Source organism: Pieris napi, chromosome 4, assembly GCF_905475465.1.
Source record: "Pieris napi chromosome 4, ilPieNapi1.2, whole genome shotgun sequence".
Taxonomy (NCBI): domain Eukaryota; kingdom Metazoa; phylum Arthropoda; class Insecta; order Lepidoptera; family Pieridae; genus Pieris; species Pieris napi.
In genome coordinates this window covers 10,336,408-10,351,855 of record NC_062237.1, presented here as the reverse complement: position 1 = coordinate 10,351,855, position 15,448 = coordinate 10,336,408, and the positions used below count along the sequence as shown (strand labels likewise).

At 32.8% G+C, this 15,448-nt stretch overlaps 2 protein-coding genes across 2 annotated transcripts in view; one reads left to right on the top strand and one right to left on the bottom strand.

The window, feature by feature from the left end:
• Window positions 1–422: 422 nt before the first annotated feature.
• Window positions 423–11,933, bottom strand: LOC125049070. The gene is made up of 7 exons (XM_047648152.1): window positions 11,832–11,933; window positions 4,587–4,701; window positions 3,560–3,684; window positions 3,246–3,338; window positions 2,636–2,790; window positions 1,307–1,539; window positions 423–552 (listed from the first exon to the last, which is right to left on the bottom strand). The coding sequence occupies exons 2-7, from the start codon at window positions 4,634–4,636 to the stop codon at window positions 450–452; spliced, it is 759 nt and encodes a 252-aa protein (XP_047504108.1). The 5' UTR covers window positions 4,637–4,701; window positions 11,832–11,933; the 3' UTR covers window positions 423–449.
• Window positions 11,934–14,035: 2,102 nt separating this feature from the next.
• The window catches only part of LOC125048802 (olfactory receptor 1A2-like), an 81,715-nt gene continuing 80,302 nt past the window's right edge, over window positions 14,036–15,448 (top strand). The window contains exon 1 of the mRNA XM_047647709.1: window positions 14,036–14,182. The gene's annotated coding sequence lies outside the window, so the exon portion shown is untranslated. The remainder of the gene's footprint in view (window positions 14,183–15,448) is intronic.

Sequence of the window (15,448 nt, the reverse complement as noted above, 5' to 3'; positions counted from 1 at the left end):
AATCAAAATCGAATATCTTTCAATTGAAGCATACAAATCTAAGTGTTGTCCTCTGTACACGAAATTCTAGTTACACGTGGTGAATTATATACAGTCCTTCCTGTATTTCCGTTGGGATTTTGGTTCAGTCAATTAAGGTACATTACTTGCCTTTGGCAAACACAATTTCGATTTTCACAACTTCTCCTTTAAATAACGATGTCATTTGGTTCAACAACCAACTAATCCGTGGTATTAAACTATTTTTATCTATCACGCTTAATAATACTATTACCAAGTTTATATAACATACATTTTTTAATAGGATTTTCACCGAAATCCAAAAAAAATCGAAACTTTAAAAATATTAATTATGAAATTTAATGATGAATGAAATTTATTAGTTTTTGTTAAGGAAATAAAGTTAAGAATACACAAAAAGAAACTTCTTAGGAAAAAATAAAATTATATTAAACAGCCTTGTAAACTATTTCGTCTTCATCCACTTCAGCTAAATAATCGTGTACAACTGGTCTTGGAGATGGTTTCCAATCTCGCATTTTTGGCTCATTACTAAAAATCAAAATACATTAATTTGGTCGCATCTTAATATATCGTTTACAATTAGCATAGTTTACTAACATAGCACGTATTGTAGCAAGCGTTTAAGTGAATAGTTCGCACACCTATATCTACGGTATATGTTACAAGCCTATCTAAAATATATTTTGGTAAGCATAAATTTTACAAAAATTAAAATACAATTAATGCGGCAGCCACGGCAAAATATTATTTCCGCGCTTTTAACAATTGTCAACTTATTTCTTATTGCGAAAGCAAGTCATGTAGTTTCAAATACTTAAAGCATTATAATAATATAACTTCGTAATGGTATCAGTAACAAATTCTGTCCTAAGTTCATATAATTTTATGGTAGGTACACTGGAATCGAATCCTATCTATAGGATCACTAAATACCCATTTGAGTCAGTTCGGAATATTTCCAGCGCTTTTAAAATGTATAAAGTATTGAGCAGTGTTGGCCTAAGGGCTTCAGCGTGCGACTCTCATCCGTAAAGTCGTAGAATCGATCCCCGGCTCTGCACCAATGTGCGCATTTAACATTCGCTCGAACGGTGAAGGAAAACATCGTGAAGAAACCGACTTGCCTTAGACCCAAAACGTTGGCGGTGTGTCAGGTACAAGCTGATCACCTACTTGCCTATTAGATTAGATCATGAAACATACAGAAATCTGAGGCCCAGACCTGAAAAGACTGTAGCGCAATTGATTTATTTTTATTCCAGTATAGGAAAAATTCCCTTACCTCTTGGGGCTGTCTTCAACGATAATTTTGATATCAGGTGAAATAGATTGCGTGGTTTCTATATCTTCATTTGAGTTACTTTCCTCGTTTTTTGAATTAATGTCATTAATTGGTTCAAATTGCCGCATAATAATTTCTGACGATCCGCTATGCCATATCGTCGTCGAGAATATTGGATTCGCCGTTATAGAAATGCGACGTGTGGGTGCTGTCGTGAATTTGTAGTACAGCATCTGAAATCAAATTTACATATAAAAGGTATATAAAGGATATTCATTGAATATCACTTAATACGTAAGTTAAGTAAAAGACTGTAAATCGATAAAAAAAATCATATCTTGTCAATTTCGTAAGACGAGGGCAAAATATGTATTTTGTTTCCAAGTTTAAGTATTTGAAAAATCTATAATCAGCAAAATATGATTGTTAAACGTTCATAATTATATTGTGCAATATCTATTTTTTGAAGTGGTGAATTGGGACTCATTTTTTCCAGCTTCTTTCAGAGAAGGCTGTAGGTAACCATCCTTCTGTGCTTAACACCTCGTAACAATAATTGTATGTATTTTCCTTATTTCCTTTTTACAGTAACTTAATACTAATTCAATTGAAAACTTAACTAAAAACATAATATAAACACAACAATTAAAACTTAAAACCTAAACCATTTTATAACTACATCTTGTGAATTCAGCTAGTGTGCAACTAAATATATCCGTCTCAAAGGCAGTTTAGGGTCAAAACACGCGTAAATAAATGTTCCTTTTCTGAGTAAGTTCGTACGCGACCGAGTATCGTTTAATCGCTAATAAGGGTTGTAAGAAAACCTATATTTAATAAAAAAATACGTTTGTAGTCGACGAAATTTTAGTTTCGAGATGAAATTATAAATTACAATCTCAGATTTTAAATTCATTATATGACTTAATTTTTAATACACTGCAAAATAAGTATCATTATCCACATAGCAGTGACCTAGTGGTTTCAGTATGTGACTTTCATTCGAAGGTCGAAGGTTCAAACCCTAGCTGTGAACCAATGGATTTTTTATGTGCGCATTTAACATTCGTTCGTACGGTGAAAGAAATCATGATGAGGAAAACAGCATGTCTTAGACCTAATATCTCGACGGCTCGTGTCAGGCACAGAAGGCTGATCACTTGCTTATTAAAAACAAATGATGACGAAGCAGATACAGAAATTTGAGGGCCAGAGGTTTGTTTATCAACAGGGCATTTGTCGTAGTGTGTAATAGTATAGATATAACATTATCACTATAAATTCGACTGGCGTTTGTGGGTTACATATGCTACTCTCCATTAAACTTACCTCTCTATTAACCGGCTCTTTTCTTCTGCTTTCAGAATATTTCGTTAATTTCTCTGCATATATACGGTTATCCTGTCCCTTAGACCACTTCTGTGATAACGGCTCGTCTTTATTTACGTAGTCTTGGTAATCACTAGTTAAATTATATGAAATGTCTGCAAATACATTTATTATACATTCATACATATTTCACAATCGGTAAAATGAGAGTGGGTTAATCGTTGTAATAGGTGGCGGTGATACATGTGTCATTGTCATGGACATACCACATGTAAAAAAAAAAGGGGGGGGGGTGTGTAATTTTTATTTTTATGATTGAATAAGCTACTAATATAATATATAGGAAGATATTGTAACTAACACAATGCTAACCATATATACTTATGATTGTCTGCTTAAATAAATTTTAACTATTATTAGGTAAAAACTGGTTAATAATCACCACTTATCGCTCAGAAATTAATTTTTAGGATCTTTACTTTCTTAGGTTACGAAAATCTATACTTAACCACCATCACAATAAATACTTTGTTGAGAAAAAAATGTTCTAAAGAAAATTCATGTAATTTAAGTTGACTTCAAAAAACCCGTAGGAGGGGTTTTAACTAACTTTCTGTATCTCCCATTCTTCGGTGTTTATTTGATATCAAGTCTGGCTGGTCATAGAACTGTCCGCGGCGCATATAAACTCGAACATCAGCTTCTGAAAAGTTAAAGTAAACTATTGAATTTTACCATCTTCCGAGTAATAGATAGTTAAGATATACGTAAGGTTTAACGTGTGGAACTTTTACTAAAACTAGTGTCACCACTCTGTTCTCTATTTCATTTCACACATATGCAAATTCTATGAATTATGCTTGATTAGACACAGCCTTGGGGTGACATTCATCTTGTCTATGATCGTAGCCAAACATTACGTACGTGTTAATGTCACGAACTCTGCCATACAGTAGTTGTAACCATAGGCAACGCCTGCGACCACTGCTATCGTCAGCCCACAGCATACAGCCACCATCAACCAACAGGATAAGAAGAATGTTAATATTCTGAAAGACCAGAATTATTTGTTTATACACAGGTCAGGTACTGAGATGCGCTCATATCTTTCAGATCAGATCATTTGCGTGTTGTTCACACAAGAATATCAGTGCGTGCTCCTATTTCACCATGCCTCCTGCTGATACCTCTATCAGTTAAATAAAGATTTGTGAGGACAAATCATTGTTTTAAATTTATTTTATTATTATTTTTTATTTAAGATGTCATGTTGAATATGGTGTAATGGTCGTAGCTCTTTACAAGCGTTGTGTAAAACAAAAAACTTGGCGATTAAAAAGAGTGGCGGAGACTTTATTACCAGTTCTTCTTTTCCGTTATACGCAATTGATTTGAGAACTGTCAGTAAATATAATATTAGAAGCATATTTTACGTTCATAAGTGTACATTATGTTACCAATATGAATAAATGATTTTGACTTTTTTTGACTCTAACAATAACTTTGTTACCGCCATTCAACAATGGCGCTATCGTTAATAACTCGATAACGATTGAGTAAGTCTTAGTACTACATTTTTATATAGTTAGTCTATACCTATAAAATAGTATCCTAGTGATCTCGATTTCCGGCGATACAATAAGTATTTTCTATTAGCGGGGGCAGACTACTAATTACGTAGCGATTGTATATTTCATGAAACTCGTTTAGTAATGCTTTACGTGCAAGCCTAGTAAAGAACGCCTCTTTTAACTGACATTACAAATATCGAGTAGATATATATAGTCTTATATTATAGAGATGTGTATGGAGGAATGGAATTGCTGCTCTTCCTCCGACGAAAAAAAGAGATTCCTTGACTCTTATCACTGTCGGGTCGCCTTAACTTAAATATTTGTGATTTCTAGATTGAAGATAGCCATCTAGCAAGTTATTTTACAAATTCAGTTACCTCTGAATTAAGTCCAAAGACCAGGCAAAACAACCGCAAATGTAGCACATCACCAAATATAAAATCGAATAAGACAACCTTTCATGACAGCTTATTAGATTCAGCTACTGTTTATCTGAAAATAAAACACAGTTCAATAATATTTCTCTGTAGCTGCCTAATAAAAATACCATTGGCCACATTTATATTATAATACTAGCTGCTCCCGCGAACTTTGTTTCTCCTTAATTTGATTTTACGTAGTCTACCTTTTTAGTACATACCAACATGGCACATTTTGCTATGCTACTCCAGAGAATGTTCAGTTTTCCGGGATGAAAACTTTTTAGGTTTCTCTGTGAACTTTTCTCTATATAAACCTCGGAGTTCAAGGCAAAAGTTTTAATTAAGAAATAAAAAATAGGGGTTGATCGTAGAGGGGTGAAAATTTAGAGTTGTATATTTGAATGCAATAAAATGAAAAAATTAAATTAATAAATTTTATCCCCACTCCTTATCATTTAGGGGGTTGAAAGGTAACTAGTAGCCGATTCTCAGACTTACTGAATATGCATAAAAAATTTCATAAGAATCGGTCGAGTCGTTTCGGAGTATGGGAACGAACATTGTGACACGAGAATAGATATAGAGATAGCGTGCCGACATATTTAACTATACATTTATTTCACTACAGAGCTTATGTAACTATGATTGTTAAGAAAATAATATCTAATATCTATTTAAGAAAAACGTAATGCTTTTTCAATCGTGAAATGTAAAGCATATTCAAGACAACATGTAAGAAGTGTGCTTATGTAATAAAAGAAGTTCCAGTCACACATTATTGGAAAGGCTCTGTCAAAATTAAACTAGTAAACTTTGACCTAATTGCATTGAATAAATCGTACGGAAGTAAAAAAGTGATTTTCAGAGTAAGCATTTTTCATTCAAAAAAGCTAAAGCCGGTGTTAAAGCACCCCATTTCATTAATTCAGAATCACGCACAAAGTTAATAACAGTAAAGTGAACGGATCATAACCAATATTTGCAATGTACGAACAGCAAGAATGTAGACAGTACAAATATGTACATATATTCAAACATATAAGAAAAATAACACCCGAAATTTATTGAAGAATCTCAAGAAGTTTGAGTGCGAATTGATAGTTCAGAAGGTCCGCCAAGGCTTAATATCATGGCAATCTATGAGCGATAGCAATGTTTTTGTAATAAATCATCGTTGGATATTGAATTATTTTGTTTTTCAGTATGTTTGTTTATTTTCACAAGGATGCTTGAGTCGTAGGCTCGAGTTAAGCCGGAGCAAATAGGAAGTTTTCCTTACAAAATAAAGATTACAAGAAAATACGAAAAGCCGGAAAATACAGACTCGCATGACAATGTTAATATAAAGACGAAAATGTAGAACATTTTTTAACGTCATAACAGATACGAATAAGATGAAGAATGTTCCTGATATAAAATTATTTTAACCCAACTTTAAACTTCGTTAAAAATTATTTTCTAGAACATGGATAAGACCGCTATTGTAAATATCATCAATATAATACAGTTTGTTTAATAGGCGTTCTTTGACATTAAAAAAAACATACTTGTTTTAGCAACCTTATATATAAATCAATATTTAATATAGTCAAACCATTACGAATAAAAAAAACGAAAAATACTAAAAGTACTACATGAATTCTATTCTATTACATTAACTAATAATAATCCAGTGGCGAACAACCCCAAAACCTCTATATCTTGGCTTGCAGTCATGTCTTTCATCATATCAAGTTGGTGATCTTTTGTGTCTGACACGTCGCAGATTTTTGGGTTTAAGATATGCCATTTTCTATAGAAGCTAATTGCGCACATAGTTATAAGTATGCAATGTTGCACAGCCGTGATTCGAATGCCCGACCTCAAGGTTCAGAGTCGCTTAAATCTGCATAACGTTAACTAGTAGCAGTAGTAGAAAGTGAGGGCTTAATTTCCGCACTTCATTTGGTCCGTTTTACGTAAAGTTCTGGCTAATGCTCATTCCCAATTAAAGCAGCCTAGCTCTTCACTTCCCTGTACACTTATGAACGTCAAAAAAGAACTACATATTAAATGCTTCTAATTTTACATTTACTGCCAGTAATCAAGGGCGTAGAACGGAAGAGAACACACGGAGTGGTGATATTGATGCACACGAGTATGAAGAAAAATTATCAGTGAAACAGATCCCAACATGATTGCTCGCTGGAAGTATAAAATAAGAAAGTGAAGCTTAGCTATTAACCTCGTACATAATATAGTAGCGATTTTCAGTGAATTGGAACGGAAATCGTAAGCGGAATCGTACGTCAATTGGTTGTATATTATGCATGAGGTATAACTCCACCTTTGCACACCCATTTTAATTCAAAAGCGTCTACATTTTTCTGTGATAAACGTTATATTTGAACGAGCGCCTTTTATATGAAATTCTCAGAACATGTACGTTCACATTTTCATTTTAAATTACAATGAGTAAAATCTGTACACAATTATAATCAATGGCGCTACAACCTTTTTAGGTCTGGGCCTCAGATTTCTGTGTCTGTTTCATGATCATTTGGTAATCTAATAGGCAAGTAGGTGATCAGCCTTCTGTGCCTGACGCACGCCGTTGACTTTTTGGGTCTAAGGCAAGCCGGTTTCCTCACGATGTTTTCCTTCACCGTTCGAGTGATTGTTAAATGCGCACATAGAAAGAAAGTCCATTGGTGCACAGCCGGGGCTCGAACCTATGACCTCAGGGATGAGAGTCGCACGCTTAAGCCACTAGGCCAACATCTGTACACAAGCCTCGACTTATTCCATATTATCTCCAAACGCGTATTTTCGAAGGACATACGCAAATTGTATTGACTTTTAAGATCATTTAAAAACCACATTACACATTCCCACACACCACAGGAACCAAATTATTAGTAGGTAAATCGTCTTTGTTAATACTTAATCTACGTACGTATATAATGTGGTAATTCGTTTTGGGTATATTTTTAATTAAAAAAAATTAAATATTTTTTAGAGCTACAGATTATTAAAAAATTTGTCAAATAGAAGTCCACAAGTTTAGGTATTAAAACAGTATCGGCTAAGGCCCGAACCCAATAACCTATTTCAATCCATAATCCAACATCTAAGATAGTAATCTTAATCCAAATGTTGTAACAAGTGTGCCAATAACCAATCGACGGATTGTAATAGCCATCTGTCGATACAAGCTATCCATGGGAGGTCGTATCGATGTCTGTGGATAGACCTTTGTATGAAAATGACAGTTGACGAAAGCTCGATATCAACAGTTAATTATTTTACCAGACTTACACCAGTTTTTTAAATAATTAAAAATACTGTTATGTTTTAAACATACACAAGAAAGTGGCTTAAGCGTGTGACTCTTAACCCTGAGGTCGGAAGTGCAAATCTCGGATATACTCTCTTTGACTTCGTTTTATCTAAGCTCATAACACTAGTAGACCAGTGCAGATAGCCTTTAAAATAAATAAAAAGTGAAAAAAATAATAGTAGGATGAAACCTTTGGAAAGGGAAATTGGAAAGGGAGGATAATATTATAAAAATTAAAGGAAAAATAATATACGGGCGATCTGAGGTCGGGAAGGGGCAGGGGGGGAGGTTTAAGGGTAAAAAACGGTTTATCTCGATTTCCGGCAAAACTAAAAGTCCTATCGAAGAAAGTTAAATGGCAAAGGTTTTGGTTTTTTATTTTTATCTTTTACAAAAATTTATTTTTTCAAACGAAATTTGGTAAAAACTTACTTTTCTATGTCCCAAATAAGCTGTAATTTATTTGACTAAAAATATTTATTTTTTCACCTTATTTTGAATTAATATCGAAAAAACACCCTAATTTTCAATCGAAAATTCACCCGTCAAAATATCAGCTTTTTTCAAAAAGTTGGTGTGCTTTCAGTTCCTTAAAATCTCTATTCTCCTATGGTAAAAAAATATATATATATTACCATAGTAAATCTTCTCAGAAAATGCTAAAATCGTATGCAGTAACGCCCAGACCCGTCATCCCCTTCCTTACTTCTCTATGAAATACGAAAATTTTAGCCCATCTAAAGGCTAAATTTATTTTAGGTCATTCAGGTATATATAAGTTATCTTAAAATAGTAATAAATAGGCATCTTATTATAATTTAAAGAAGATTCATAGGGAAGGGGATGACGGGTATGAGCGTTACTGCATACAATTTTTTGCATTTTCTGAGAAGATTTACTATGCTAATATATATATTTTTTTTTACCATAGGAAAGTAGAGATTTCAAAGAACTGAAAGCACACCAACTTTTTGAAAAATGCTGATATTTTGACGGGTGAATTTTCGATTGAAAATTAGGGTGTTTTTTCGATATTAATTCAAAATAAGGTGAAAAAATAAATATTTTTAGTCAAATAAATTACAGCGTATTTGGGACATAGAAAGGTAAGTTTTTACCAAATTTCGTTAGAAAAAATAAATTTTTGTAAAAGATAAAAATAAAAAACCAAAAACTTGGTTTTTTGAATTTTTCACATAAATTTTGAAGTTATGTGAAAAATGTGTGAATTCAAAAGTTTTAGATCTTTTTATTACCTACAACTTTGCTATTTAACTTTCTTCGATAGGACTTTTAGTTTTGCCGGAAATCTAGATAAACCGTTTTTTACCCTTAAACCTCCCCCCCCCCCGCCCTTCCCGACCTCAGATGGCCTTAAATTATTTTTCCTTTAATTTTTATAATATTCTCCTCCTTTTCCAATAGGTTTCATTCTACTATTATTTTTTTAGGTTTCAAAAATTATCGGCACTGGTCTATAGGACATACAAAGAAAAGTGAGGAAATCCCGATAAACGACAGCGTGTGTCATGCACCGAATGCTGTTCGCTTACTTGCAAATCAAGAAAACAAAGGATTCTTTACGAAACTAGGAGCGCGAATATCAGTGCGTCGTGCCTACCCCGGCTTATTCATTAACTGCCAGTTCTCAAACCAGGAGGAGAACGGACGAGAAGAATTGGCATTAAACTCCGTAACTATTTTAAATCACCAAGTGTTTTTTACAAAATATTTGTATGCACTTGCAACCAAAGCAAAGCACAGAACGCTTGGTAATAAAAATTAGGACCTGGTGCGACTGATTAGGCGAATAAAATACATGAGACCGTTTTAATTAACACAACTTTCGCTGTCGTGAGAACTCATAATCCTATACTGATCCTATTATCAACTGGGACATTTATTAATTAGCATAAAGCTGAATCAATAGAAAAACAAGTAACAAAATTCATAAACCCCTTAAAGTTCCCTTATTCATAAAAACTAAATCCGTCTAATTACTTTTAATACCCTATCAAGGTTCTGTCTCTTTCCAACACAGCGTAAAAAGAATTTGAAAGAAAAAGACGGATGAGCACTTCAAAATTGTTATTGAACGGGGACGAATACGATTCAAAGTGTATTTTTAATATGAAATAAATTAAAACTACTATGTAAATATGTATACTACTAAACTATACATATTTCATATTATCATTTTTATTCTTATTACTTACTGTTAATGTCTCGTGTCGTCTAAGTGTTTGTATTTGTATGGAATAAAATAAAGCTATATTATTATTATTATTAGGTCTGGTAACTGATTATTTTAGCTCAGAATAGATTCATGATCCTGGTAGACCATTGCACACGCGCCTAAGACAAGTAAACACAATTTTTTTATCTTGTAGAAATTTGCGGGTTATTCTTGACGTATTTAATATTAATGCTTTTTGAAGGATGATATACATGGATTTCGGGAGGTCTTACAATTTGATAGCTTCGTGTAACTGATTTGGAATTATTCCGGTGATGGAAAAAATTATAGGGACTATTTTGTTAAGATTCATCCTTTTGATTTCATTTTTAAGATCCGTATATATCGTAATTTTATAAACTATTGTTTCTTGTATTATGTGGCTGTTGGCGATATCTATCAAATGTGCTGTTTTAATAACTGATTATTATTATTATTATGTATGAACCTTTGACCAACACGTAATTTTTATACATTCTTTTTATTCTATTTAAACTGCCGTGCAAAGAATAATGGATTTTTTCGACGTCGTGTGTCAGGTAAACGATAAATGAAACATCGATAATTATATCTATAACACCTATAAAGCGTTGTTTGGTTTTGTATTTTAGACAGTCATTATTTTCTAGAGTAAACAAAAACATTGCATCATTTGCGGTCGTAAAATAACAAAAATGTATTCAGCCTATCCCAAAAAGCTCATTTTGTATGCACTGTCCATACAACACACAGGTCCCTTTACGTGATCATTGTTTTGACTTTTAATATTTACCATATATGATTCTCTCTAAAACTCGATGGGCGTTTGATATAAAGGTGTCATTCGTGGGTTAACAAAAACGTTTTGGTTAGGAGACATATCATAAGGTCAGGTAAGATTTAGTTGAGACAGCGCTGATTATGACTTCTGTTAATCAATTACAATGGGTTGTTGAGATACTAAATCGTAATTTACGTATTCTTGGATTTCAAATATATATATTTTTTTTTTTACACAATTCACATCAATTGACCTAGTCCCATACTAAGCTGGTGAAGCTTGTGTTATGGGTACTAGGCAACGGATATACATACATATTATAGATAGATATACATATAAATACATATTCAAACACCCAAGACCTAAGAACAACACCAAATGCTCATCACATCGATGTTCGCCTCAGCCGGGGATCGAACCCGGGACCCATGGATTCGCAGTCAGGGGTACTAACCACTAGACCAATGAGTATATATATTTCGTTAGTTTCAGTAATTGACAGACTAAGAAGGCTCATTCCTACTTATCATAAGCATTATATTTGTGCACGCTGTCCGCACTTATTCTTGGCCACACATTGGTTCAAGATTGATTTTTTTTCTATGTGTGGGCTTGTTGGTTTAGATACATAAACATATAGTAACTATCTGTTGTTGTTGTGCTCCAATGGATTTATCTTTGTATGTGCTCAACACTCCTGCCGACATGTCTTAAACCGAAATCGACAACATACATCAATCACTGAAGACTTGCTTGTGTCCTCGTTTATAAAAAAAACATCAAAGAAGCGGATGGAATCTGAGCCCAAACCCATATAGTAGCGCCACAGCATTATTATTATTTAATTATCATCGGAATAAAACAATATACATTGAAATTACTTACCATTAAGAAGAAAATAGGTTAAATATTTTAATATTATAAAATATAATGTCAGCAATCTATAATGTAAATTCAGAATTACCTTGTCACATTCATGACAAGAAATTTTCGTTCAATGACAAATACAGACTGGAGAATCTGTCATTACATTACCGGACATCGTCCTTAGATAACATTTATAACATGGCAGCTTTAGATCTTGTTTGCAAAAATATCTATTAAAATAACTCCGTATCGGTTCTCGTAAACGAGTGCTACCTGCGGTGACTGGTTGGGCTTGAATGTAGTCTCTGAAATAAAATTATATCCGTGAATTACCTTATTGTTACTAATGTGAGTGTTTCATTTCGGCCACTACTGATAGAGGCTAAACAACTTTTTTTTTAATGGAGAAATTATTTCTTATTCTGGAGCATTAGGTATTGGTTGCAGGTCTTTACAGGCACATTAAATACAGCACTTAGCCTAATGGCTCGTGCCTCGGCCACAACAGAGCGTAGGATTGATGGGCAGCCAAGTTTTCATGTTTCTTAGGGAGTCCAATCTCTCTTTGAACAGTGTGTCTGATCCAGCTTGAGAAGTAAGATCTGGTGGCCGACTGGCGTTTCCTAGCATCGTTCCTGTAGTTGCTCATTGGAAATCTTCTCAGGCACAAAATTCCCAGGATATGTCTTAGGCAATGGTTATCAAGGACTTGGAATTGTTGCGTGGTTTCCATCCATAAACGAAAACACTCTTCACGTTGGAGCGAAAGATTTGCAAAGCAAAATACTCGGCGATTAAAAGTGGCGGATTTGGGAATTTAAATGTAGTTTAGAGATATTTTTTTTATTGCATTCCTGACAGTACAAAATAAAGAAACGATGTTTAGATTTTTTAAATTGGAACCAGGAAATTTTCCGGAATAAAAAGCAGCCTGTGTATTCATTTCTATACGAAATTGCTGTTCAATCATGTCCAAATGATTTAGAATGTTAAACCGATGTTTATTAAGATTATTCTATTGGCGTCATGAAACTACTATCACTTAGTAATATTACTTAGTAATATAACTTAATAAAATTATGCATATCGACTAATTATTGCGATAATTAGTCGATATGCATAATTTTATTTGACGAATCACAATCAAGCAAAAAACCGCTATCATTTTGTCTTTTGTGTTACATTCTTATGCGCTGGACGAACACACATATGCCGTGACACAGATATAATTAGATACTGGAGAAACATCTGTGTTTTAAATATTATATTTAGTAATAATTATTCAGTGAACCGATAATTCCACGCATCCCACGATGATTAAAAGTTATTTAACTCAATCAACTATGTAAGGAAAAATTTAGCTGAAAAATTAAAGGATTTTTTACAATCACCTATATGAATTTGACTATGTATCACTAATATCGCCTTCATCACTTTACATGAGATTTTTGACCTATATATATTCTTATTGGTTTCAATAGTAAAACAGGTGTAGAATGTATAAAGAATACGTCAAATAAGAGCAGCTATTCGTGCCAAGAATTCTTAAAAAAACTGTTTTGTCACTATCTTTAAATTTTTAAACCACTTTGATGTATTGATGTTTCAATATATTTCAAAATTACTCTTTTAATCCTGTTATTTTTATGCTTTTGGGAATAGTGGTTTCTACGTAGAATATATACAGTTTCCTTTGGATTGATATCTATTATTTTGCACCTAATAAATTAATCAGAAATAAAATCTGTATACAAAAATGTATATATTTACAGATTTATGATTCTGACTGACATCCGACTGTAGTTATAAATAAACTGTTAATTGTAATAAAACAAAGGAATTTCGAAGAGAAGTAAAAATAATAATTTGTTACAAAACACATTTTATTTACGAGACAAATTATCAAAAGTTTTAATTGTTTTATATAACTGTTTCTTAAATAAATTTATAATTCTTAAGCATAACACATTTTTTGACAATGATAATTTAAAATCGTAAAGTCTGAAAGTTTTACAAGAAACATGATGCTTTATGAATTTACAGTTTAGAGTCAAGACCGTGTGTCAAAATTGAACACGTTTTTATACGGCTCTTATATTTAGCGGTAATTCTCGACTATACATTTTACTTTGCCTACTGTACTTGTGGTCATATATGTACTGTATTTCAGAGCTTTGTATTTCAACTTTCAGTCAACTGTGCTTCAGTCGCTCCTTGCTCGCTTTGTTGAGCGGACCCGTGCTCGCTGTGATTCTTGACTTTTCGTGAATTATAAAACTTTTGCTTGTGATAATTAGTATTTACTGTTTATTAAGTGAATTAAAAGAAACAAGTGGTTCGCTAGAAGGATTAATTCAAAATATAAGGGGGTAAGATTTTATTGAATAAAAATCTCTAAATAGCTAATTACATAATTGGATAATTTAAATTACTGTGTATTATTGAAGTAAATAGTTAAATTAAAAGATCTTATAGGTATAACTGATTTCGTAATAATTAAAAGAAAATTCCTCATCAAGATCTCAATACTTTCCTTTCAAAAGCAATATAAAAAAAAAAATTGCTCCGCACCAGTAAGTGGGGCTAAAATAAATACATAAATTAATATTGGTCCTCCATCATCCCCACTTGGTGATGGAGAATCTTCTGTTTATTTGGGTTTTATTAAAATCGTATATTTTTTTAATTATAAATTATCTATTAAAATTTAAATATGCATTAAATTGTCGAGTGCTTTTCAATGTACATAGTAACGTCCTCATACAGGAAGTAATGAAGCAGAAAAATATCTTCTAACATTATCCGACCTAAAACTTTGATACCTCTAAAATATTCTTTGAAAGTCATCAATCATCTAGAGTTCATACAAGACTTAACCAATTTTTGTATTGACTAGTATAAATTGATTTTGGTATTAAATCTCTTTCTACTATTTATATGGAAAATGCTTTATATATTTGAGGTTTATGCAAACTGTCAAGCTCTGCAATTAACATGCACTTATAGTTCAATTGCGTTTGACACGCCGTTGAATTTAATATATAAATGGTGTTATCATTTAGCCAAAAAGCTTCATTAGTATAAAAACATTATTAAAGCGCAAAGTGTCACGAGTGAATGTAAAGACAAAATATTTTAAGTAATATATTATATATCAACATATATTATTATAAACAAGAGCAGTGGTCGGGTAGGTCGTAGGTTCGATCTCCCGGCTGTGTACAAATGGACTTTCTGTCTATGTGGAAATGTTTGGAAATGTGCATTTCCAAATCGGTGAAGAAAAACATCGTGAGAAAACCAGCTTGCTTTAAACCCTAAAAGTCGACGGCGTGTGTTAGGCACAGGAGGCTGATCACCTGCTTGCCTATTAGATTGACAAATGATCATGATACAGATACAGAAATCTGAGGCCCAGACCTAAAAGGTTGGATCACCACCGGATTTTTATTTTTTTATTATTATAAATAAATTTATACAGAACTGTTGAGGACATTATTTTATAATTGTACAACATGGCCCGGTCTTTATATAATATCGGTTATTTAACGCTAGTTTGACTATGAATTATTAAAACATATCGATTCGTAAAACAGTAGCTAGTAATAGAAGTAGTAGAGTCAGATAATTATAAT